The sequence below is a fragment of the Rhinopithecus roxellana genome, chromosome 13, assembly GCF_007565055.1.
Source record: "Rhinopithecus roxellana isolate Shanxi Qingling chromosome 13, ASM756505v1, whole genome shotgun sequence".
Lineage (NCBI taxonomy): Eukaryota > Metazoa > Chordata > Mammalia > Primates > Cercopithecidae > Rhinopithecus > Rhinopithecus roxellana.
In genome coordinates this window covers 48,885,835-48,912,754 of record NC_044561.1, presented here as the reverse complement: position 1 = coordinate 48,912,754, position 26,920 = coordinate 48,885,835, and the positions used below count along the sequence as shown (strand labels likewise).

General features: G+C 40.5%; 1 protein-coding gene and 1 pseudogene across 5 annotated transcripts in view; both read left to right on the top strand.

The window, feature by feature from the left end:
• The window catches only part of CRYZL1 (crystallin zeta like 1), a 51,849-nt gene that overhangs the window by 10,341 nt on the left and 14,588 nt on the right, over positions 1 to 26,920 (top strand). For all 4 annotated transcript variants that reach the window (XM_010358850.2, XM_030914037.1, XM_030914038.1 and 1 more), the window contains exons 3-6: positions 5,700 to 5,777; positions 8,376 to 8,448; positions 13,858 to 13,902; positions 16,726 to 16,794. In XM_010358850.2, the coding sequence (XP_010357152.1) occupies positions 5,700 to 5,777; positions 8,376 to 8,448; positions 13,858 to 13,902; positions 16,726 to 16,794 (265 nt within the window). The remainder of the gene's footprint in view (positions 1 to 5,699; positions 5,778 to 8,375; positions 8,449 to 13,857; positions 13,903 to 16,725; positions 16,795 to 26,920) is intronic.
• LOC115892663 lies at positions 10,305 to 11,789 on the top strand (annotated as a pseudogene). The gene has a single exon (XR_004052539.1). The product of XR_004052539.1 is annotated as a 40S ribosomal protein S25 pseudogene (transcript).

The following is a 26,920-nucleotide window of genomic DNA, read 5'->3' as shown; positions in this document are numbered from 1 at the left end:
TTTTTAATTGACACATAATTATACATATTTATGGGGTGCCATGTGATGTTTTGATTCATGTATAAATTACGTAATGATCAAATCAGGGTGATTAGTATATCCATCAGTAAAATACTTGCCATTTTGTTGTGTCATTCTAAATCCTCTCTTCTAGCTATATTGAAATATGTAATACATTCTTAACTGTGGTTACCCTACTGTACAATAGAACACCAGAACCTATGCCTTCCATCTATCTGTAACTTTGTACCTGTTGACAAACCTCTCTCCCCAGCTCCTACCCCTTTAATCTCCACAGCCTCTAATAACCATTATTGGACTCTCTAAGTCTGTGCAATCAACTTTCTAGGATTCCATATTTGAGTGAGATCATGTAGCATTTGTCATTCTGTGCTTAGCTTATGTCACTTAACACAACATTCTCAAGATTCATCCATATTTTCACAAATAACAGGATTTTTTTCTTTTTATGGCTGAATAGTATTCCATTGTGTATATATACCACATTTTCTTTATCTATTCATTTGTCGATGGACACTTAGGTTGATTCCATATCTTCGCTATTGTGAATAGCTGCAGTAAACATGGAGGTACAGCTATCACTTTGACATATTGCTTTCATTTCCTTTGGTTGTATGCATACCCAGGAGAGGGATTGTTGGATTACATGGTAGTTTTTTTTTTTTTTTAATTTTATCTTTTAATTGAGACAGAGTCTCACTCTGTTGCCCAGGCTGGAGTGCAGTGGTGCCATCCCAGCTCACTGCAACCTCTGCCTCTCAGGTTCAAGTGATCCTCCTGCCTCAGCCTCCTGAGTAGCTGGGATTACAGGCATGCACCACCATACCCGGCTAATTTTTGTATTTTTAGTAGAGACAGGGTTTCGCCAGGTTGGCCAGGCTGGTCTCAAACCCCTGACCTCAGGTGATCTGCTCGCCTCGGCCTCCCAAAGTGCTAGGATTATAGGCATGAGCCACTGCAGTACCCAGCCTGGTAGTTCTATTTTTAATTTTTTGAGGAACATTCATATTTTTGTCCTTAATGGCTATACTAATTTACATGACCACCAATGGTGTTTAAGAGTTCCCATTCTCCACATCCTCACCAGCATTTGTTACATTTTGTCTTTTTGATAATAGCCTTTCTAATGGGGATGAGGGGATATCTTCTTGTAGTTTTGATATCCATTTCCCTGACAGCCGTGTTTGAGTGGTATTCAAACCAGGGATGCAAGGATAGTTCAACATAAGCAAATCAATAAATGTGATACATCACATTAACAGAATGAAGGACATAAACCCTCTGATCATCTCAATAGATACAGAAAAACCATGTAATAAAATTCAACATCCCTTCATGATGAAAACCCTACATAAATTAGGCATAGAATGAATACATGTCAATATAATAAAAGCCATGTATAACAAACCTGCAGCTAACATCATACTGAACAGGAAAAAGTTGGAAGCTTTTCCCCTAAAATCTGGAACAAGACAAGGATGCCCACTTTCACTACTTCTGTTCAACATAGTACTAGAAGCCCTAGCCAGAGCAATTAGGCAAGAGAAAGAAAGAAAGAGCATTCAAATTGGAAAGAAGAAAGTCAAACCGTCCCTATTGTTTGCAGATGATGTGATCTTATATATAGAAAACCCTACAGACTCCACCAAAAACCTGTTGGAACTAATTAATGAATTCAGTAAAGTTGCAGGATACAAAATAAAAAATCAGGAGGCAGGGCGCAGTGGCTCACACCTGTAATCTCAGCACTTTGGGAGGCCGAGGCAGGTGGATTGCCTGAGCTCAAGAGTTCAGGACCAGCCTGGGCAACACAGTGAAACCCCATCTCTACTAAAAATACAAAACATTAGCCGGGCGTGGCAGCGTGTGCCTGTAGTCCCAGCTACTCAGGAGGCTGAGGCAGGAGAATTGCTTGAACCTGAGAGGCAGAGGTTGTAGTAAGCCAAGTTTGTGCCACTGCACTCCAGCCTGGGCAACAGAGCAAGCCTCCGTCTCCGAAAGAAAAAAAATAATAGCAGTTCTTTTTGTAGTTGTTGTTTTGTTTTTCTGAGACAGGGTCTTGCTCTGTCACCCACACTGGAATACAGTGGTGCAATCTGGGCTCACTGCAACCTCTTCCAGCATCAGCTCCCACCTCAGCCTGCTGAGTAGCTGAGACTACGGGCATGTGCCACCATGCTTGTCCGACTGACTTTTTTTTTGTTTTTTTTGTAAAGGCAGGTTTCGCTGCGTTGCCCAGGCTGGTCTCGAATTCCTGGGCTCAAGCTATCCTCCCACCTCAGCCTCCCAAAGTGCTGGAGTTACAGGCATGCACCACCGCGCCTGGCCAAGTAGCAGTTCTCTATATCAACAGCAAACTATCTGAAAAAGAAATTAAAAGGCGAGGCGCCTATAATCCCAGCATTTTGGGAGACCGAGGATGGAAGATCACTTGAGCCCAGGAGTTCAAGGTCAGCCTGGGCAACAAAAGGAGACCCTGTCTCTAAAAAAAAAATTTTTTTTTAGTTAGCCAGGCATGCTGGCTGACACCTGTAGTTGCAGCTACTTGGGAGGCTAAGGTAGAAGGATACTTGCGCCCAGGAGGTCAAGGCTGCAGTGATCCGTGATCTTGACACTGCACCCCAGTCTGGGCAACAGAGCAAGACTTGTCTCAAAAAAAAAAGAAATTAAGAAGGCAACCCCATTTAAATAGCTATAAAGAATAAAAAATAAAATGCCCAGGAATAAATTTAACCAAGGAGGTGAAATATCTCTACGATGAAAACTATCAAATATTGATGGAAGAAATTGAAGAGAACAAGAAGTGGAAAGATAGTCTGTGTTCATTAATTGGAATAATTAATATTGTTAAAATGTCCATACTACCCAAAGCCATCTACAGACTCAATTCAATCCCTATCAAAACGCCAATGGCATTTTTCACAGAAATAAAAAAATAATTGTAACAATCGTATGGAACCACAAAATACTTTGAATAGCCAAAGCCATCTTGACCAAAAGAATAAAGCTGGAGGCATTACACTACCTTACTTTAAAAAATATTTTTAAAAGAATTGCTGCAAAAGAGGTTTTAGTTCCTCAGGGTGGTAGCGTAAAAGGTATTAGGAAGACAGAACAAACTTAATAGTCTTACATGTTGCGAAATAACATGTAATACCACAGTAATGCAAGTTTTCAGAAAGTAGCTATATTTCAGAAAAGACCTTGTCTCGGCCAGGTACGGCGGCTCACGCCTATAATTCCGGCACTTTGGGAGGCCGAGGCAGGCGGATCACCAGGTCAGGAGATCGAGACCATCCTGGCTAACATGGTGAAACCCCGTCTCTACTAAAAATGCAAAAAATTAGCCAGGTGTAGTGGTATGTGCCCGTAGTCCCAGCTACTTGGGAGGCTGAGGCAGGAGAATGGTGTGAACCTGGGAGGCGGAACTTGCAGTGAGCGGAGATTGCACCACTGCACTCCAGCCTGGGTGAGGGAGCGAGAGGTAGAAAAATACTGTTTTCCATACACATTTCAGAGATTGCCAAAGTTACCTCATTTACTAAGTTTTAAATGATCACTCATACTCATATTATCACTAAGTTTTTTATTACTTTAAGCATAGATAGTAGAATTTTCATATACGGTATTGGTGATTGTTAGAAAGGTTTGTAGCAAGCCAAAATCATTCTTCCGTAAATTTAGGGATTAAAAGTAAGTGCTATATGTTAATCAGTATTTCATAATAATTATGAGAGCTTGGATCGTGAACGCAATCCAGTTTTCTCTCTTGTCTGTCACTAACTCCTAAAACATTTAGGCCGTGCACAGTGGTGCACTCCTGTAATTCCAGCACTTTGGGAGGCCGAGGCAGGAGGATCACTTGAGCCCAGGAGTTCAAGACCAGCCTGGGCAAAAAAAGTGAGACCCCCATTTCTACCAAAAAAAAAAAAAAAAAAAAACTAGCTAGGCACCGTGGCACCCACCTGTGTAGGTCAAGGCTACAGCAAGCCGTGTTCATACCACAGCACTCCAGCCTGGATGATAGAGCAAGACCCTGTCTCAAAAAAACAAAAACAATTAGACCAGGGGTCTGTGTTTCAGACAGCTTGACTTCTGTCATTGATCAGGATGAGGGCCAGGGGTTGATTGGTTCTTGGGAAGAAACATCTCCAGGTTCATAAGATCATGAGTAAAATTCACAAACTCACCAATATTATTGAACATCTTCATATTATCACCAAGTTTTGCCAAAACTGAGATTTTAAAAGATGTTCTCAGATTGTGTTCCTGATAAATAAAACACAGTGATCCCTGTGATACATCACAGCAGGGGCTATATAAGTGGCTATTCTTGGCCAGCTTTTGATCTAATCGTGGGCATATTAGGGGTAGAGGAGACTGATTTAATTATCAGTACCAGGTACAGTTGTTTAACGGAGGTGATATTATATTTAATAATATAGGTGGATGACATTGAGTGTCTGAATTTGGACTATGTTTGCCTTTGAATTTCTTTTTTTGTTTTTTTTTTTTATTTTTTTTTTTTGAGACAGGTCTCACTCTGTCACCCAGGCTGGAGTGCAGTGGCACAGTATCAGCTCACTGCAACCTCCACTGCCTGGGTTCAAGCGATTCTCCTGTCTCAGCCTCCCAAGTACCTGGGACTACAGGCGTGCGCAACCATGCCGAGCTATTTTTTATATTTTTAGTAGAGACTAGGTTTCACTATGTTGGCCAGGCTGGTCTCAAACTCCTGACCTTAAGTAATCCATTTGCCTTGGCCTCCCAAAGTGCTGGGATGACAGACGTGAGCCCCCATGCCCAGCCTTGCCTTTGAATTTCTATCTAGAAGTGGAATCTGAGAGATAATTAGGTTCAGTTGCATTGGTATGTTGACCCCAGAATCCCATGGGGCATGGTGAAATGTCCAAGACACATGTTAAGGAAGAGTTGAATTAAGGAGTGTAAGGAATTCCACTGGCTGGCCAGTCTCACTGGCTTACGCCTGTAATCCCAGCAATTTGGGAAGCCTAGGCGGGCAGATCACCTGAGGTCAGGAGTTCAAGACCCCAACCTGGCCAACGTGGTGAAACCCGTCTTCTACTAAAAATACAAAAAAAAAAAAAAAATTAACCAGGCATAGTGGCTCATGCCTGTAATCCCGGCTACTCAGGAGGCTGAGGCAGGAGAATGGCGTGAACCCGGGAGGTGGAGCTTGCAGTGAGCCGAGATCATTCCACTGCATTCCAGCCTGGGCAACAGAGCAAGGCTCCATCCTCCCAAAAAAAAAAAAGAAAAAAATTTGTAAAGGCTATATGTTATGTGTATATGTGTTTAAGGATATCCCTGTAAACATGAAGATCCGATGTTCTGAGATTATTTAGGTTGAAATAAAGGAGTACAGTATTTGCTGCTTTACTTTGTTATCCTAACTTTATTGTCTACATATATATCCATATTGTTATTTGAGTACTTTTAAAAATATATATCCGAAAGCTTTTTTAAAATTGTACCCCCAAATTTTCTTTATTCTTTTTTTATTATATACATTTCTATAATTACTTATAGTTGTTAAAATTAGCTGTGAGATTTGGGGTCTGATTAATTTTGTTTATGTGTGAAAATTTTCACAGCATAAAGATGTTCTCATAGGAATGTGTGAAATAACATATTCTTTTATTATCCTTTGGTTCCAGGAAAATCTTCCTGTTACAGAGGATAACTTTGTGAAACTTCAAGTTAAAGCTTGTGCTCTCAGCCAGATAAATACAAAGGTATTGGTTCTTTTATTATGGTGCAAAGTAAAATGAGAGTTTCTTAGTGTATTTAGTGTATAAATACAATGATAACTGACATCTCCATGTGAAGAATTTATCATCATCTTGATTTTTATTAACTTTTTTATTTGAGACGGAGTTTCGCTCTTGTCGCCCAGGCTGGAGTGTAGTGGTGCAATCTCAGCTCACTGCAACCTCTGCCTCCTGGGTTCAAGCGATTCTCCTGTCTCAGCCTTCTGAGTACCTAGGATTACCGGGGTGCACCACCACACGCAGCTAATTTTTGTATGTTTTTTAGTGAAAATGGGTTTTGCCATGTTGGCCAGGCTGGTCTCAAACTCCAGACCTCAGGTGATCCACCTGCCTTGGCCTCCCAAAGTGCTGGGATTCCAGGCATGAGCCACTGCACCCGGCCTACCATCTTTAGAAGAACAGAACAGCTAGGGGAGAAAATTTAGTGTGCTTTTGTATATTTCTGTATAAGGGACATTATTAGTCTGATTGAAGTTACATATTTTATGTGAAAATGCAAATATTTTATAAGAAAATAAAAATATTTAATGTAAATATTTTATAATATTTTATAAGCTCCCTTACATTGCAGAAAACAGTTTATAATTAACAAAGCCTATTAAGGAAGAAATAAATAATAAAATAGAAACTAGAAACCTAATCAGTTTATTATAGCTACCAATTAGATATTTAATTAATATCATTAGTTATGGTTCATCTTTTGTCATTTCTTTTTGCGTTGCTCTTTCATAAACATACATCTCTACCTCACACTGCCCTGCAGTAATCTTTCGTTATTGACCATGAAATACATAGAACGTTTTCAGTGGTAAATAAACTGTGGTTAAATGTGCCATGATAATTGAGCAGATCCATTTACTCCGTTTTTTTGTTTTGTTTTTTAGGATTAATGCCATAGTTTACATGACTCATAACTTATTAGATTATAATGTGACTATAATTTTTAGGAACCTAAAAGTCTTCTTTGATAAAGTCACACTTAGGAAATTACAGACCGGGCATAGGCTTTCATTGGGCAACTCTGTAACATGAGTATGACTTGCCAAATGCATTAGTGGGATCCCCTGAAGTCTTTTCACAAGAGTACTAGTACTAGATCTTGTCTGCAGATTTCTGTCTTCGGATGTTTTTTTTAAAACTGAAAAATCCATTAAAATCCAAGCCTAGGAAATAATCTCCTTGTCTAACAGAAATAAATAGTAAATTATGGTAAAATCAGTTGAATGAAATATTGCACATCTGTTAAGCATAATGGTTATGAAAACTGTGTGGGTAATGTAAGAAAATGCTTATGGTAAGTGAAGGAGCCAGGATGTAATTGCTAAAACCATGGTTTTAACTCCATACAAATGTGCATAAAAGAAATACTGTGGCCAGGCACGGTGGCTCACACCTGTAATCCCAGCACTTTGGGAGGCCGAGGCAGGCAGATCACAAAGTCAAGAAATCGAGACCATCCTGGCCAACATGGTGACATCCCGTCTCTACTAAAAATACAAAAATTAGCTGGGCATGGTGGTGCGTGCCTGTAGTCCCAGCTACTCGGGAGGCTGAGGCAGGAAAATTGCTTGAACCTGCAAGGCAGAGGTTGCAGTGAGCTGAAATCACACCACTGCACTCCAGCCTGGGTGACAGAGCGAGACTCCATCTGAAAAAAAAAAAGAAAAGAAATACTGTAAAACACCCAGTACTTCTGTAAGAATGTCATATGAACATCTTAAGAAAAGTATAGTGTTCCATATTGAATAAGAGACTTCTGACAATCAGGTATACATACAGGAGATCAGAAAATTGAAAAATAAATAGAGAAGAGAATTATTTCAATTTCTTTTTACTTACTGTTCCTAAACTATTATGGTATCTACAGATACGTTCAGCATCTCTAATGTTAAGTGCCAGGAGCTTAAACCACAGGCTTATTTTAGTACACCCTGTTACTTCAAAAGACAAGTACTTATAATTAATTTGGTCACAGTCTAATAAAATACCAATCTCTTAAAAATTTAGCCTTAATGAAAAGAAACTCCAGTCACCATGAATCTGAAATTATATGGGAGATTACCTGTTAATATCCATCACTACTTCTCACCCACTCCCTAACCCAAGGCTTTTAACAACTCAGGTGATTTTAAAGGGTATAGGAATGGAGAACCCTTTGTTCTCTTTGGCCACACCCCCTTATTCAACAGCCTTCTCTCCAGACTACCCTCCCTTCACCTGAATAAGATGACTGATAGTGTTTAGACAACCAAGAAATGTTTTGACCATAATTTCCCTTCATACTTGGCAGAGTAAAGATGTTAAACAAAGGATGTTAATGGTAATTTGAATAATAATATTCATTCCTAAGTCCTGCAGATCAACTAATGCCTCAGTAAATTCTTCGTTTCCTACCCTTTAGAGAAACCTATTTTGTGAAGTTATTTGCTTTGTCTTAATTCCAAAACTTGAACCATATTTGCTCTTTCTGTGATTTGACTTTTGCTGTTGCTTTCCTTACACATAATAGAGTCCAGGATTTCTTCTGACAATTGTATGTTAACAGCCTTTGTCATGATTTAGCTTCTGGCAGAAATGAAGATGAAAAAGGATTTATTTCCTGTTGGGAGAGAAATTGCTGGAATTGTATTAGATGGTAAGTATACAGATGTGAGTATATGTATTTATTTTCTAAGGTAAAAGAAATTAAATGGTAGCTAATTGGTTTCCTGGTACATAAAATTATATACAGCCTTTGAAATGTAATTATATGAAAATGTCCTTTTTAATTTTTATTTTTATTTTTTTGAGAGACAAGGTCTCTCTGTGTTGCCCAGCCTGCTCATAGCTTCAGCCTTAACTCCTGGGTTCAAGTGATCCTGCTGCCTCAGCTTCCTGAGTAGCTGAGTCTACAGCAAGCTTGTCCAACCAGCATGCGGCCCGGGACAGCTTTGAAGTCAGCCCAACACAAATTCGTAAATTTTCTTAAAACATTATGTGATTTTTTGACCAGGCGTGGTGGCTCACGCCTGTAATCCCAAGCACTCTGGGAGGCCAAGGCGGGCGGATCACAGTCAGGAGATCAAGACCAGCCTGGCTAACACAGTGAAACCCTGTCTCTACTAAAAATACAAAAAATTAGCTGGGCGTAGTGGCGGACACCTGTAGTCCCAGCTACTCGGGAATCTGAGGCAGGAGAATGGCGTGAACCCAGGAGGTGGAGCTTGCAGTGAGCCGAGATCGTGCCATTGCACTCCAGCCTGGGCGACAAGTGGGAGACTCTGTCTCAAAAAAAAATTAATTAGGCCAGGCGCGGTGGCTCAAGCCTGTAATCCCAGCACTTTGGGAGGCCGAGACGGGCGGATCACGAGGTCGGGAGATCGAGACCATCCTGGCTAACAAGGTGAAACCCCGTCTCTACTAAAAAATACAAAAAACTAGCCGGGCGAGGTGGCAGGCGCCTGTAGCCCCAGCTACTGGGGAGGCTGAGACAGGAGAATGGCGTGAACCCAGGAGGCGGAGCTTGCAGTGAGCTGAGATCTGGCCACTGCACTCCAGCCTGGGCGACAGAGCGAGACCCCATCTCAAAAAAAAAAAAAATTAATTTTTTTTTTTAAATGTGATTTTTTTTGGGGGGGGTTCATCAGCTATCATTTAGTGTTAGTGTATTTTATGTGTTGCTCAAGACAATTCTTTCTCTTCCAGTGTGGCCCAGGGAAGCCAAAATATTGGACACCCCTGGTCTACAGGTATACAACATTATGCCTGGCTTTGGCTTTGTCTGGCTTTTTTTTTTTTTTTTTTTTCTTTTCAGACAGAGTCTCACTCTATCACCCAGGCTGCAGTGCAGTGGCGTGATGTCCACTCCACTGCAACCTCCGCCTCCCAGATTCAAGCGATTCTGCCTCAACCTTCCAAGTAGCTGGAACTACAGGCACTCGTCACCACGCCTGGCAAATTTTTGTATTTTTTGGTAGAGATGGGTTTCACCATGTTGGCCAGGCTGGTCTCGAACTCCTGACCTCAAGTGATCTGCCCACATCATCTCCCAAAGTGCTGGGATTACAAGCATGAGCCACTGTCCTTGGCCCTTTTTTTTTTTAATTGAAAAGAAAAATAGGACTTAATTGGTATTTTATAATTGAAGAGCTTATTACAGTGTAGTAAATGTTTAGGGGTTATATATTTAAATCCATAAGTGATCATATATTGAATAGAATGACCAATATTGTCTTTTTATGATGAAATCATGATCTTAACATACAGAACAGTAAGCCTTATATCAGGCTTTTGATATAATTTATTTCTAAATAGACCTATACTTAATATTCACTAACAGGTGGTTCATGATTAATGTGTTTGCTCTTACCTCGTATGCGAATGAATAAATGTGTTAAGGTATGTTAGACTATATTTGAGTTTTACCTGTGATTTTAACGTAAAATAGATTTGATACTCTATGTAATCTTCTGACAAAGCTAAATGATAATTATGTTTCCTTTTTTCTCAGTCTGTAGAAAAATAAATATAATAACCAGATGATCATTCATTCTACATTTAGTGAGCAATTGCTAAGTGCTTAGGATATAAGTGAAATGAAGTCCTTGCCCTTAAACAGTTCACTCTCTAGGGGAGAGACAAATACATACGTGAGCAGATTATTATGTAAGCTCCGAAGAAAGCTGCTTAACCCGGCCAGAAGAAACAGGAAAGGCGTCTTGGAGTAAGATGTCCAAATAATAAGGGGCAGGCAGGTGGAGAATCACATCCAGGGAGGATATTATAAGCAAAGACAAGCAAGTGAAAGTGGGATGTGTATAAGAATTACAAAGAGTTTGGTATTGCTAGAGCAAGATAAAGTTCTGGGCAGGCGTCAACAGCATGGTACTTGGTAGCAGAGAAACATTTTGTCAAGAAAATTCTCCTCCTGGGCTGGGTGTGGTGGTTCACACCTGTAATCCCAGCCTTTGGGAAGCAGAGGTGAGAGGATCACTTGAGCCCAGGAGTTTGAGCCAACAGAGTAAGACCCCGTCTCAAAAAAAGAAAAAAGAAAAAAAATTTATCCTTCAAATATTGCAGAATAAAAGATATTGCACAAAATACTTTCATGATGATGTGAACACTAATTCCTGCCTTCCAAAAATGAAGCAGGAGGATAGGCAAGGGCCAAGACCTTTAGTTGAGACTTAGATATCAGATCGTACTTTAGGGAGATTATTAGAGTAGCCATTTGAAGGAAGGGTGGATGTGAGGCAAACAAGTCTATAGGCGAGAGGACTGGTTGGGTTGTAGACCAAGAGGCAAGAGACAGCAAAGTCCATAACCTCAACAGTGGTGGCAGAGGTGGAGAAGAGGGATGGATTCAAGACATATTGAGAAAATAAAGTCAGCAGAACCTAGTAATTCAATGGAACTGGGAAATTAAAAACAGATGAGAACCAGGAATGGCTTACAGAATTCTGGTTCAGGCTTGAATTGGAACCAACATTTGATAAAGGAAGATGATCCGTCCGACATCTTAGTGAGGCTGCATGTCTGCTGCTGCTCTCTGAGCTTCACAATGCTGCCCAAGGACGACAAGAAGAAGAAGGATGCCAGAAAGTCGGCCAAGAAAGACAAAGACCTGGTGAACAAATCCGGGGGCAAGGCCAAAAAGAAGAAGTGGTCCAAAGGCAAAGTTTGGGACAAGCTCAATAACTTAGTCTTGTTTGACACAGCTACCTATGACAAACTCTCTAAGGAAGTTCCCAACTATAAACTTATAACCCCAGCTGTGGTCTCTGAAAGACTGAAGATTTGAGGCTCCATGGCCAGGGCAGTCCTTCAGGAGCTCCTTAGTAGAGGACTTATCAAACTGGTTTCAAGGCACAGAGTTCAAGTAATTTACACCAGAAATACCAAGGGCGGAGATGCTCCAGCTGCTGGTGAAGATGCATGAATAGGTCCAACCAACTGTACATTTGGAAAAATAAAACTTTATTAAATCAAAAAAAAAAATAAGGAAGATGATCCAATTAGGAGGAATATTATGAGTTCAGATTTATACTTACTGAATCAAGGTACTTAAGTGACGTCTCACTGGCAATATCTAGTAAGCAATTAAATGAGTTTAAAGCTCAAGGGTGAGAGATCTATGCTGGAAAGTATATATTTGAGAAATGTCAGCATGTAGGTTGTATTTGAAATAATAGAGTTGATGAATTCTCCAAGAGAGAGTAGAAAAGGATGAGAGATGTAAACAAAGAACCCTTTGGAATGCACTGTTTGAGGGTCAGTTAAAAGAAGAGGAGTATCAAGGACAGCAAGAAAAAAAGAGTCAGAGTGACCTTAGGAGGACAGGGATCAGCAGTAGAAGGGAAAGAGAAAAGTATAGTGAATCAGAAGCCAAAAGGATTGGGGGATGATGGCACAGGAGGGAGCCAAAGAAGGAGCAAACTCCAAAAGGAGGGCTTGAAAGTAGAAATAGCAGGCTTCAAATTACTTGCTAGTGGCAACAAATGCCTTCTGGGGCCATTTTGTTGACAGAGCCAGTCGAAGGGTCCATTTCCAGATTCAGGTTTCCATCTTACTTCACTGCTTCACCTCAGTTCCTTTTCTGTTAAATAGAAGTAATAATACCTACCTTATTGGTATATTGTAAAGTTTAAATGTATAAATACACAACAATGCTGGGCACAAGGAGGCATTCAATAATATTTGGGTTTTTTTACTCCCTTTTCCTTTTGTGACTCTTTGAATGAAACTACTCAAATGAATTGACTGATAGTCGAGGCTTTTTCTCTACATGTGCAGAGAAAATGTAACTATCATTTCCATAAAGTTCCAGAAAACTTCTTGGTATCAACCTGAATCTATTTCCCAAATCAAAATCATTTTAATGTCACTCTTCTTAAGGGAGGAGAGCACCCCTCATGTTGTCTTATGCCCAATTTCTGCCTCCAAAGAAAGAAGAAGTAAAAACTAAAAGGCAGAAGTGAAATCCACAGGCAGACAGCCCAGTGCCACACCCTGGGCCTGGTTAAAGATCCACCCCTGACCTAACCAGTTATGTTATCTATAGATTCCAGACATTGTATGGAAATGCGTTGTGAAAATCCCTGTCCTGTTCTGTTCCATTCTGATTACCGGTGCATGCAGCCCCCAGTCCCGTACCCCCTGCTTGCTCAATCGATCACGACCCTCTCACGCAGACCTCCTTAGAGTTGTAAGCCCTTAAAAGGGACAGGAATTGCTTACTTGGGGAGCTTGGTTTTTAGAGACATGAGTCTTGCCAAAGCTCCCAGCCGAATAAAGCCCTTCCTTCTTTAACTTGGTGTCTGAGGGGTTTTGTCTGCGGCTTGTCCTGCTACATTCTCAGAATTCCCTGTTGTATGAGATTCTGCAACAAAAATAAAGACAGATTGGGCTAGCCACAGAAGGAGTAGAAAACAATATAATTATCATAGAAGCTATAGATTATTTTCCTTTACTCCTTCTTCCTTAAAGTCAGCTAAATAGAGTCCAGGCACAGTGGCTTACACCTGTAATCCCAGCACTTTGGGAGGCCAAGGCAGGTGGATCACGTGAGGTCAGGAGTTCAAGACCAGCCTGGCCAAGATGGTGAAACCCTGTCTCTACTAAAAATACAAAATTAGCCAGGCATGATGGTGCACGCCAGTAGTCCCAGCTATTCGGGAGGCTGGGGCACAAGAATCACTTGAACCTGGGAGGCAGCGGTTGCAGGGAGCCGAGATCCCACCACTGCATTCCAGCCTCAGTGACAAGAGCAGAACTCCGTCTCAAAAAAAAAAAAACAAAAAGTCAGCTAAATAGGCAAAGAGAGACGTACTTCTCCTGGTCTCAACAATCGCATGGTCCAAATATCTAGAGAATCCAGATTTGAAGTGTTGTATATCCTGTAGTCCTTATAGACCATCAAAATGTTACTGAAATTTTTGGCCTTTTTTCTAAGTAAAATAAAATCAGTCTTTTTACAAATCCACAGATTTTAAAAATGTATTTTAATAGTTAAGAATTACATTTAATAAACTTGTAATATTAACTATTAATTTTCTTCACTCTTTAGTTGGAAGCAAGGTATCATTCTTTCAACCAGATGATGAAGTAGTCGGTAAGTTATAGTTCATAGTCTTATTTCAAGTCATCTATTTTACTGTCATCTCTGTTTTTTCTATATAACTATTAATGTTCACTGTGACCTTGCTTCATATAGAAATACTTTCCAGGCCAGGTGTGATGGCTTACGTCTGTAATTCCAGCACTTTAGGAGGCCAAGGCGGGCGGATCACCTGAGGTCGGGAGTTCGAGACCAACCTGACCAACATGGAAAAACCCCGTCTCTACTAAAAATACAAAATTAGCCAGGCATGGTGGCACATGTCTGTAATCCCAGCTACTCAGAAGACTGAGGCAGGAAAATTGCTTGAACCCGGGAGGCAGAGGTTGTGGTGAGCCGAGATCGCACCATTACACTCCAGCCTGGGCAACAAGAATGAAACTCCATCTCAAAAAAAGAAAAAGACTTTCCTGGTTTTTGAAATTTACTGTCAAATTTCTATTGATGATAAAAATTGGGACCTTGATTGCAATAGCAGAACATTTAAAACTTTTTAATATTTAGCTGTAGAACAATGTTACAGATAAAAAGATAGTCATAGTTTCTGTAGTACTTGGTGTAGCCTAGATTTTCTGGCAGATGCTTAGTCTATGGCCAGACTGAAGTCTTTAGGGAAAAGGAAAGTCACAAGTCACGTTCTTGAAGGCTGCTGACTGAGTGGGCCATAAAGAAGCTCCATGCACTGTTTCAACTGAAATCATACAGAGCTTTTCTCTTACAAATATTGTAAAATTAAAAATTGACTTGAAACATTTAATTTATTGTTTTTTTTAAAATCCATAGTATTTTTGAAATTTGGCAACCTGTATGCTAGACGGTCACACAAACATAGACTATGACTTTTATAGTTGCAACCTGCATCCTAGACAGTCACACAAATATAGGGTATGACTTTTATAGTAGTCTTTGAAATTTCCATTTCTCCGTGGAAGACATAAAGTTAGAAAACATTTATATAATATGTATTATATAGGGCCATATAATATATATTATGCAGTGGCTCACACCTGTAATCCTAGCACTTTGTGAGGCCAAGACAGGGAGATCACTTGAGCTCAGTAGTTCAAGACCAGCCTAGGCAACATTGCAAAAGCTCGACTCTACAAAAAAAAATATAAAAATTAGCTAGGTGTGGTGGTACACACCTGTAGTCCCAGCTACTCAGGAGGCTGAGGTGGGAGATCGCCTGAGCCTGGAAGTTTGAGGATGCATTGAGCCATGATCACACCACTGTACTCCAGCCTGGTGACAGAGCGAGACCTTGTCCAGAAAAAAAAAAAAAAAAAAAGAGAAAGAAAAGAAAGAAAGAAAAAATATTTAGCCTTATAGCATGCTTGCAGTTCTTAAAGGATAGATTTGTAAGAAGGTTTTCATCAGTATTTTATGGTATTGCCTTTGACTCAGGCATTATCCTGGAGAATTGATTATTTCTTTCTTATCTTTTTATTCTGCTCAGGAAATCAGTGGCACTCTGTATTATTCAAGATTCTTTTTGTAAGAAACCAAAAATAAAATCAGACTAGCTTAGAAGAAAAATGGGATTTTATTAGAAACATACTCTGGCTGGGTGTGGTGGCTCATGCGTGTGATCCCAACGCTTTGAGAGCCTGAGGTGGATGGATTACAGGGTTAGGAGTTCAAGACCAGCCTGGCCAACATGGTGAAACTGCATCTCTACTTATAATACAAAGATTAGCCGGGCATGGTGGTACATGCCTGTAATCCCAGCTACTGGGGAGGCTGAGGCAGGAGAATTGCTTGAACCCAGGAGGCGGAGGTTGCAGTGAGCTGAGATCATGCCGTTGCACTCCAGCCTAGGCAACAGAGCAAGACTCTGTCTCAGAAAAAAAAAAAAGAAGAAAAATACTGAGATATGTTATGGAACCAAACTATAGGAGGGTAGCCATGCATCAAGGATAATTTTGTTTGTTTATTAATTTGAGACACAGTCTTGCTCTTATCCCAGGCTGGAGTGCAGTGGTGTAATCATGGCTCATTGCAGCCTTGAACTCCTGGAGTCAAGCAGTCCTCCTGCCTCAGCCTCCTTAATAGCTAGAACCACAGGTGCACACCATGACACCCAACTAATTTTTAAATTTTTCTTTTGTAGAGATGAGGTCTCACTATGTTGACCAGGCTGGCTTTGAACTCCTGGCCTCAAGCGATCATCCTGCCTTGGCCTCCCAAAGTGTTGGGATTACAAGTGTGAACCACCTTGCCCAACCCATCAGGGACAATTTTTTTTTTTTTTTGAGATGGAGTCTCGCACCGTCACCCAGGCTGGAATGCAGTGGCGCAATCTCTGCTCACTGCAACCTCCACCTCCCAGGTTCAAGCAATTCTTCTGCCTCAGCCTCCTGAGTAGTCGGGATTACAGGTACCCACCATTATGCCCAGCTAATTTTTTATATTTTTAGTAGAGACAGGGTTTCTCCATGTTGGCCAGGCTAGTCTCGAACTCCTGACCTCATGATTCACCTGCCTCGGCCTCCCAAAGTGCTGGGATTACAGGTGTGAGCCACCAGGCCCGGCCCATCAGGGAGAAATTTAGCAAGGAGTCCAGATGCTCCCAAGACTCTGACTTCGTTCTATAACATCAGCCATCATCTTACTATCACTCAGAGGGGAAAGAAGAAAGAGATAGGAGGAGTGGCACAGAGCACTTCCCTATTTCTGAATTTTTTCTTGTCCACACTAGTAATTACTGGAACCTTCCTCAAAATTCCACTAAATAAAATTTGTAATAATACTTACTGGCCTCTCATTAGGAATGAATTTTTTACTTATATCCCTTAAATATCTTATTTTGATTTTTAGGAATTTTGCCCCTGGACTCTGAAGACCCTGGACTTTGTGAAGTTATTAGAGTACATGAGCATTACTTGGGTATGTAGCAGTCCAGTACTTTGGAGCTCACATAAGTCTTACTTCATTGACATATGGTTTAATAACATTTTAATTTTTTTGAATCTACCATGAGTGTTGTACTTAATATAAGTATCATTAACCAGTCATGTATATAAAAAATGTTGGCTGGTCATGTGAATACTTCTAGCTTATAATTAGTATTCATAAAATTCTTATTCAGACTAAACAATATATAGACCTTTAAGTTTTAATAACACTGCTCATGGTAAGATCTTTGAAAAGTGATTTCTCTCTTGGCTGTTAAATTATATCCCTAATCAGAATTTAAAAATTTTTTTTTTACTCTTGGTTATTGATTGAAACAAAAAATGTACAAAACTTAGTACATGTAGAGTTTGAGACAGGAAAGAATCGAGACCACTCATCTCAGGCTGGGTGTGGTGGCTCACACCTGTAATCCCAGCACTTTGGGAGGCCAAGGTGGGCGGATCACCTGAGGCCAGGAGTTTGAGACCAGCCAGGCCAACATAGCGAAACCCTGTCTCTACTGAAAAGACAAAAAAATTAGCTGGGCCTGGGGCACACGCCTGTAATTCCAGCTACTCAGGAGGCTGAGGCATGAGAATCGCTTGAACTTTGGAGGTGGAGCCGAGATTGCACCACTGCACTACAGCCTGGGTGACAGAGCAAGACACTGTTTCAAAAAAGAGAAAAAAAAGAACACTCATTTTTGGTTTCTATTGCAAATATCTTTTGATTAGTGTTGAGTTTAACTGAAATGTTCATTTTTAATTTTTCTTATGGTTATTTACTTTTTGGATATTTAAAATACACACATACACACACACACACATATACACTTAATGAAACCATATTAAACAGTTGCTTCATCTCCTAAGTAATCGGGAAAGCAATTAAAACCACTTCGAGATAACATTATGCATCCACTAGACTGACAAAAGTTAAAAAGTCTGACCATTAGCCAGGCGCAGTGGCTCACTCCTGTAATCCCAGTACTTTGGGAGGCTGAGGCGAGCAGATCATTTGAGGTCAGGAGTTTGAGACCATCCTAGCCAACATGGTGAAACCCCATCCCTTCTAAAAATACAAAAAATCTTAGCTGGGCTATTGGCGCATGCCTGTAATCCCAGCTACTCAGGAGGCTGAGACAGGAGAATCACTTGAACCCAGGAGGTGGAGGCTATAGGGAGCCGAGATGGTACCACTGCACTCAGCCTGGGTGACAGAGACTCCATCTCAAAAAAAAAAAAAAAAAAAAGAAAAAATCTGACCATCCAAAGGGTGGGAAGGATGTGGAATGATGGAACCTTTCATGCACTGCAATGTAAGTTGGTACAAATATGTTAGAAAATAATTTAGCATTATCTAATTAAGGTAATGATGTATATACATCAGATCTGGTAATTCCACTCATAGTTACGTAGCCTATGGAAATTTGATGTGCACTAGGAGACACACTATAAGAGTTCATAGCAGCGTTATTTGTAATAGTGAAAGAAACTGGAAACAGCCTAAATGTCCATCACCAAGCAAATGGATAGTTGAAGATATTCATAGATTGAATTTCTATATAGCAGTGAAAATGAGTAAGAGCTAAACATTTCAAAGTGAATGATTTTCACAAACAACATTGAGTGAAAAAAGCAAGTTGCAGAAGAATACAAACAGTCCCCATACCATTTATTTATATACAGTTCAAAAATGTACAAAATTAAGCATATGTTATTTAAGGATGTAGAGAAAAGGTAGAGGATGGAAAGTTAGGTGGAAGTTACCTGTGTGAGCAGGGGAGGAAGATGTGGTCAGTGGACACACCAGGACTGCAGTAGTACAGCCAGCATATATTTCTTATGCTGGGATTCATTATGTTCTTCATACCATATCCATAGGTGCAAATACATTCTTTTATGTTCTTGAACTATTGAATTAAACCTTTTCGTAGGTTCTTTTCTTAAATAATGTAATCTCTAATCAGACCTTTTGGGGACAGAGGCCAATTTGGATTTGGGTCTTCCAAAAGATGCATGCACACGTATGTTTATTGCAGCACTATTCACAATAGCAAAGACTTGGAATCAACCCAAATGTCCATTGGTGACAGACTGGATTAAGAAAATGTGGCACATATACACCATGGAATACTATGCAGCCATAAAAAAGGATGAGTTCTTGTCCTTTATAGGGACATGGATGCAGCTGGAAGCCATCATTCTCAGCAAACTATTGCAAGAACAGAAAACCAAATAGCACATGTTCTCACTCATAGGTAGGAATTGAACAATGAGATCACTTGGACACAGGAAGGGGAACATCACACACTGGATCCTATTGTGGGGGTGGGGGGATAGCATTAGGAGATATACCTAATGTAAATGACGAGTTAATGGGTGCAGCACACCAACATGGCACATGTATACATATGTAACAAACCTGCATGTTGTGCACATGTACCCTAGAACTTAAAGTATAATAAAAAAAAAAAAATAGTAATCTTACTCAGTTGGGTCCATACAGTAACTCAAGCTAGGCTAACAAATCTTGGACATTTCATTTCTAAAATTATAAATTTAAAGTAATTTTTATTTAAATTAATGTCATTCATTATATCTAAAATTTCCAATAATACTGTATTATTTTATTAAAAATTAATTTCCAAAAGATACTTTTTCAGAGATCTGAGGCCTGTACTTATTGGAATGTACATTAAACCTAGATAAGGAGCCAAGTATATGTCTTCCTTTGAAAAATAAAGATCTCTTTCAAATACCATGCAGTGAAAGTCTCTAATCCATAGCTATTTTGAAATTGTGCAGTTTGAAAATTGAGGACTGCCACTGGCTCCTTTACAGGAAACTATCCTGTTTTTGGCCCCAGAGTTTCCTTGGATGGTTGGCCTTATTGCCCTGTTCTTTTGAGAACGTTGTGAATATGGAGTCTTTTCATTGAGTAACCAAAACTAAATTGCTATAGAAGATAAATTATTAAAAACAACAACAATTGGCTGGGCGCGGTGGCTCATGCCTGTAATCCCAGCACTTTGGGAGGCTGAGGTGGGTGGATCACCTGAGGTCAGGAGTTCGAGACCAACCTGGCCAACATGGTGAAACCCCATCTCTACTAAGATATAAAAACTAGCCGGGCGTGGTGGTAGGTGCCTGTAATCCCAGCTACTCGGGAGGCTGAGGCAGGAGAATTGCTTGAACTCAGGAGATGGCGGATGCAGTGAGCCAACACAGTGCCACTGCACTCCAGCCTCAGCGACAGAGTGAGACTCCGTCTCAAAAAAAAAAAAAGAAAAAAAAACCAACAACAACCAAACAAGGCCCATTCCTTTAGGCACTGATGAACACTGGAAATTATGACGTGGACCAGAAGGCGAAAAGCAAATTAGAGCATCCATTTTCTAGCTATGAAGTTTAAGTTAAGACAGGCAAACCACACAAATGACCTTTTTCTTCTAACTTATTTATAAATCAGGAGGATGGATTAAAGTCCAGAAATCCACTAAAGTATATAGAGAAAACAATTGCAGATATTCCTTGAGGAAGAAAACACAACAAAATATTTCGTTAAAAGAAGTAGGACAGGCACGGTGGCTCATACCTGTAATCCCAGCACTTTTGGAGGCCAAGGCGGGTGGAACCCCTGAGGTCAGGAGTTTGAGACCAGCCTGGCCAACATGACAAAACCCCGTTCTACTAAAAATATAAAAAATTAGCCGGGTGTGGTGGCGTGCACCTGTAATCCGAGCTACTTGAAAGGATGAGGCACGAGACTCGCTTGAACCCAGGAGACAGAGGTGAGCCAAAATTGCGCCACTGTACTCCAGCCTGGGCAACAGAGCGAGACTCTGTCTCAAAAAAATAAAATAAGATAAAATAAGTACTTTAAGGCTGGGTGTGATGGCTTACGCCTGTAATCCCAACATTTTGGGAGGTTGAGGTAGGAGGATTGCTTGAGCCTAGGAGTTCAAGACCAGCCTTGGCAACTTGCTTGTCTCTACAAGCAAATAAAATTTTGAAAAAAAAGAAAGAAAGAAATACTTTAAGAATGGGCAACATAGCAAGATCATCTCAACAAAAAGTTTGTTTTTTAAAAAAAGAAAAAAACTAGGCCAAGCACAGTAGCTCACACCTATAATCCCAGCACTTTGGGAGGCCAAGGCAGAGCCAATCGCTTGAGCTCAGGATTCTGAGACTAGCCTGGACAACATGGTGAAACCCTGTCTCTATAAGAAATCCAAAAAAAAAACTAGGTGTGGTGGTATGTGCCTGTAGCCCCAGCTGCTTGGGAGGCTGAGAAGGAAGAATTGCTTGAACCTAGGAGGTTAAAGCTACTGTTAGCTATATTTGCACCACTGCACTCCAGCCTGTCTCAGAAAAAAAGTAGTACTTTAAGAAGGACCTCTTACACAGCAAAGGAAACAGCAGTGTGCAGAGACAGCCTACAGACTGGGAGAAAAATGTTGATAAGCCGTACATCTGATAAGGGGTTAATATAGTGATATATAAGGAGCTCAGACAATAGCAGAAAAAAAAAAAAACAAGTAGAAAAGGGTAAAAGGACCTGAATAGACGTTTCTCAAAAGAAGATATGTGAAAAAATACTCGACATCAGTAATCATTAGGGAAATGCAAATTAAAATCACAAAGAAATACCATCTCATACCTGTCAGAATAGCTGCTATCCAAAAGACAAAAGGTAAGTATTGGCAAGAATGTAGAGAGAGGAAAACTTTGTACGCTGTTGGTGGGAATGTAAATTAGTATAGTCATTATGGAAAGTGTATGAATTTCCTCAAAAATCAAAACGTAGAATTACCATATGATTCAGCAATCCTCCTTCTGGATATTTTCCCCAGAAACTTTGAAATCAGATGTCTGCACTCCCATGTTCATTGCAGCAATATTCACAACAGCCAAGTTATGGACTCAACCTAAGTGTCCATCAACAGATGAATGAATAATGTGGGACAGATACATACAATGGAATACCGTTGAGCCTTTAAAAAGCAGGCAATTGTGTCATTTGTGACAACATGGATGGAAATGGAGAGCACTATGCTGAGTGAAATAAGCCAGGCACAGAAAGACAGATACAGCATGTTCTCACTTCTGTGTGGAATCTAAAACTCATAGAGGCAGAGAGTAGAATGGTGGCTACAGAGGCTGCAGGCTGGGGAGAATGGAGTGTTGGTCGACAAAGCGTATAAAATCTCAGCTAAACAGGGCAGATATGTTTTTGTTTATTTATTTATTTATTTATTTATTTATTTATTTATTTATTTTTGAGACAGAGTTCTGCTCTTATTGCCCAGGCTGGAGTGCAGTGGCGCCATCTCGGCTCACTGCACCCTCCGCCTCCCAGGTTCAACCAGTTCTCCTGCCGCAGCCTCCTGAGTAGCTGCCCAGCTAATTTTTTGTATTTTTAGTAAAGCCGGGGTTTCTCCATGTTGGCCAGGCCAGACTCGAACTCCTGACCTCAGGTGATCCACCCACCTCGACCTCCCAAACTGCTGGGATTACAGGCGTGAGCCACCGCGCCTGGCCAGGGGTATGTTTTTATTTTCAGTTCTTTGCACAGCATGGTGAGTATAATTAAATAATAGAGTATTGTACATTTCAAAATTGCTGAGAGTAAATTTCAAATGTCTTCATCATAAAATATGTTAAGTATTTGAGATGATGGCTATGTTAACTTGCTTGATTTAATTATTCCACATTGTATTCATAAATCATAGCATCACTTTGTGCCCCATCAATTTATACAATTATAATTTGTCAATTTACAGTGTAAAAAAAAAAAGAATGATGACTAACAGTGTGACCTTTAGGCTAGATCCTAGGCACGCTGACTGCATCTATAAATGAGGACACTCAGCTAAATAACCTCTAATCTCTGTTGTAGCTCCAACCTTTTATAAAAGGGAATAATTTCAGTTTCCCAGCAAGTTTGTAGGGGGAAATTTTCAGTTCACCACAACTCTATTTTAGTTTCTATTACTTGCCTGGTGATTTTTTTGTGTATAATTTGTTTGTTTTTTTTAATTTGTCTTTGGTGTTTTGTTTTTTGTTTGTTTATTTTTGAGACAGGGTCTCCCTCTGTAGCCCAGGCTGCAGTGCAGTGGAATGATCACAGTTTGCTGCAGCCTCTTACTCCTGGGCTCAAGCGATCCTCCTACCTCAGCCTCCCAAGTAGCTGGGACAATAGGCATGCACCACCATGCCTGGCTAACTTTTTTATGTAGAAACTGGTCGCGCCATGTTGCCCAGGCTGGTCTCTAACTCCTGAGCTCAGGTGATCTTCCCGCCTTGGCCTCCCAAAGTGCTGGCATTACAGATATGAGCCACTGTGCCTGGCCTTCATGATTGTTTAATGAGTGCTCAGTGCTCAGTCACTTTCAACTCAAGTAAGTCTGTTCTTTACCAAACCAAAGAGGTATGTTTCAAACATTCCCCCAAAACGTGATGTTAGTCCTGTTTCTCAAACATGATAATAAAGAGTAGAGTAATTCTTCCAACTCTTTCGTACTTTTCAGTTCTTAAGCAATTCTGTCAAGCCTAAAACTAATTTTATTTTTCATTCAAAATTTTGCACGTATTTTCAGCATTGTTGTTTTTATTCCTTTGGACCTAAACTAGAAAGAAATCAAATTATAATTCTTGGATGCTGAAATATGGCTCTCATTTATTTGTTTAATTTTTTTTTTTTTTTTGGTTTTTGGTTTTTGGTTTTTTGAGACAGAGTTGCATTCTTGTTGCCCAGGCTGGAGTGCAATGGCGTGATCTCGGCTTACTGCAACCTCTGCCTCCCAGGTTCAAGCGATTCTCCTGCCTTAGCCTCCTAAGTAGCTGGGATTATAGGCATGTGCCACCATACCTGGCTAATTTTTTTATTGTTAGTAGAGACGGAGTTTCTCCATGTTGGTCAGGCTCGTCTCGAACTCCCAACCTCAGGTGCTCTGCCTGCCTTGTCTTCCCAAAGTGCTGGGAGTACAGGTGCGAGCCACTGCACCTGGCCTTATTTGTTTAGTTTTTATAACATAATAAACACCTGTGGACCCCCAACACAAAAGCAAGTGTGTTGATATTAACCCACATCTAACCTTGCAATTTTAGAACTGTTGAAATTTTAAATATAATTTTATTGCAGGTAGTAATTTTTTTTTTTTTTCCGAGACAAAGTCTTGCCCTGTCACCTAGTCTGGAGTGCAGTGACACAATCTTGGCTCACTGCAACCTCCACCTTCAGGGTTCAAGCGATTCTCCTGCCTCAGCCTCCCAAGTAGCTGGAATTACAGGCGCCTGCCACCACGCCTGGCTAATTTTTGCATTTTTGGTAGAGATAGGGTTTCACCATGTTGGCCAGGCTGGTCTCAAACTCCTAACCTCAGGTGATCCGCCAGCTTTGGCCTCCCAAAGTGCTGGGAGTAGAGGTGTGAGCCATCGCACCTGGCCACAGTTAGCATTTCTTTAAGGACAACATGATTGAGTTTTTAATAAAAATATGATAGTTCCAATCCTTTTGATAGAAGATGTTCCCAGTAAGTAAATTATATGTTAACTGAGCCTGCACTGTTGAAATAGATGTGCTTTAAAGTCATATATTCACCTTATGAGCTATGTGGCATTAGACAAATTAATCAATTACCCTGAACCCTATTTTATAATCTGTAAAATTGGGAGAATAGCTGTCTTAAAGAGCTACCTAAGGAATAAAGTACTGTGTGTGCTATCACCTGGTGCTTAATATGTTTTTACTGTTTTAATTCTCAGCTCTTGTCTGAGCATTTCAAAATGCATGTTTGAATGCTCCACTTCCCCCACTAGATGGCACTAGTTGCTAAATGCAGTGCTGACTACTCTGCCTAGTCCACGGGAATCATTGCTTTTAGAGGAAACATTTGAAAGAGCTGGTAAAGACTGTGAAAGTGTTATAAAGTTGATCTTAGGTAAAACGAGAAAGAATTTCTTGGCCAGGCGCGGTGGCTCACGCCTGTAATCCCAGCACTTTGGGAGGCCAAGGTAGACAGATCACCTGAGGTCAGGAGTTTGAGACCAGCCTGGCCAACATGGTGAAACCCCATCTTTACTAAAAAAATACAAAAATTAGCCAGGCACGGTGGCGCACACCTGTAATCCCAGCTACTTGGGAGGCTGAGGCAGGAGAATTGCTTGAACCCAGGAGGGGGAGGTTGCAGTGAGCCAAGATCGCACCACTGCACTCCAGCCTGGCGACAGAGTGAGACTCCGTATCAAAAAAATAATAATAATAATTCCTTGTACTGTGGAAAAATCACATCAGTGTACAGCATAAACACAAAACAAAAATAGCGAAACATGTTAAGGAATAGTTTAACGGTCAGATCATGCGGAGCTTTTTAAACTATATTAGGAGTTGCATTTGGTTCCAAGTGCAGTGGAAAGCCAATGATAAATTTTAAGCAGAGAATTGTTAAGATGTCATTTATCTTTTTAAAATACTATTCTGGTGCTTCTTTTTTTAAAGATACTGTTAAAAAGATTGAAAACAGAAGACACAAAGTTGAAAATAATATTTACAGCACATAAACGACTTATCTAGAATATATAAAGAATTCCTATAAAGCTCTACATAAGAAAAAGACAAAACAATAGAAACATTGGTAAACACTTGAAAAAGGAATTCACAGAAGGAATTCCAGATGGGCAATAAACATGGAAAGATGCTCAACCTCTTTTAGTAGTCAGGGAAAGCAAATTAAAATCATAGTAAGAAACTATTACCTACCTACGTAATTGGTAAAAATGTATAAATGTGATCATTCCACAAGTTGACAAGGACATTCACAGCAACAGGACAGTACTGTGGGAAAGTAAATTGACACAATCACTTTGGAAAGGTGTAGTTAAGGAACAGGTAATATACCCTGGGACCTGGGATTTCCACTCCGATTTAAATATCCTAGGAAAAACCATGCACAGTGTAACAATATCTTTCATATACGAACACACTTAGCAGCATTGTTTGTAACTGACAAAAACTGGAGACAATACAAATGTTCATCAGCTAAACAATGGATAAGCAAATGAAGGTGTTTTTAATATATTGGAATGCTATAAAACAACAAGAGTGAAAGTGATCTAACAGCCTCATCCACATAAAGGATGCTTTAAAAACGTAATGTAGAGCATAAAAAGCGAGGTAGAAAAGAATGCATATGGTATGATTCCATTCAGATAAAGTTTAAAGCCTTGGCAATACGAAATTGTTTTTTGTTTTTGAGAAGGAGTCTAACATTGCCCAGGCTGGAGTGCAGTGGCATGATCTTAGCTCACTGCAACTTCCACCTCCCGGGTTCATGCCATTCTGCTGCCTCAGCCTCCCAAGTACCTGGGACCACAGGTGCCTGCCACCACGCCCGGCTAATTTTTTGTATTTTTAGTAGAGACAGGGTTTCACCGTGTCAGCCAGGATGGTCTCGATCTCCTGACCTCGTGATCCTCGGCCTTGGCCTCCCAAAGTGCTGGGATTACAGGCGTGAGCCACCATGCCCGGCCATGAAATTGTATTGTTTAGAAATGCATACTTGAGGCCGGGCGCGGTGGCTCAAGCCTGTAATCCCAGCACTTTGGAAGGCCGAGACGGGCGGATCACGAGGTCAGGAGATCGAGACCATTCTGGCTAACACTGTGAAACCCTGTCTCTACTAAAAAATACAAAAAAAAACTAGCCGGGCGTGGTGGCGGGTGCCTGTAGTCCCAGCTACTCGGGAGGCTGAGGCAGGAGAATGGCATGAACCCGGGAGGCGGAGCTTGCAGTGAGCTGAGATCCCACCACTGCACTCCAGCCTGGGCGACAGAGTGAGACTCCGTCTCAAAAAAAAAAAAAAAAAAGAAATGCATACTTGGGTGATACAAATAAGAAATTGTATGAGAATGGTGGTGACCTCTGGTGAGGAGAGAAGAGGCTGCTGGGGTGATGGCAGTGGTCTTTCACCACCAGGATGGTAGTTAACTTTGCATATTTCCTTTATATTTATTCATCCAACTGTATTTTGTATTTTACATACTTTTTCTGCATGTTTTATTTCACAATATAAAAAGTTTTAAAAATACACACACATTGACTCCTATGTGGAGAA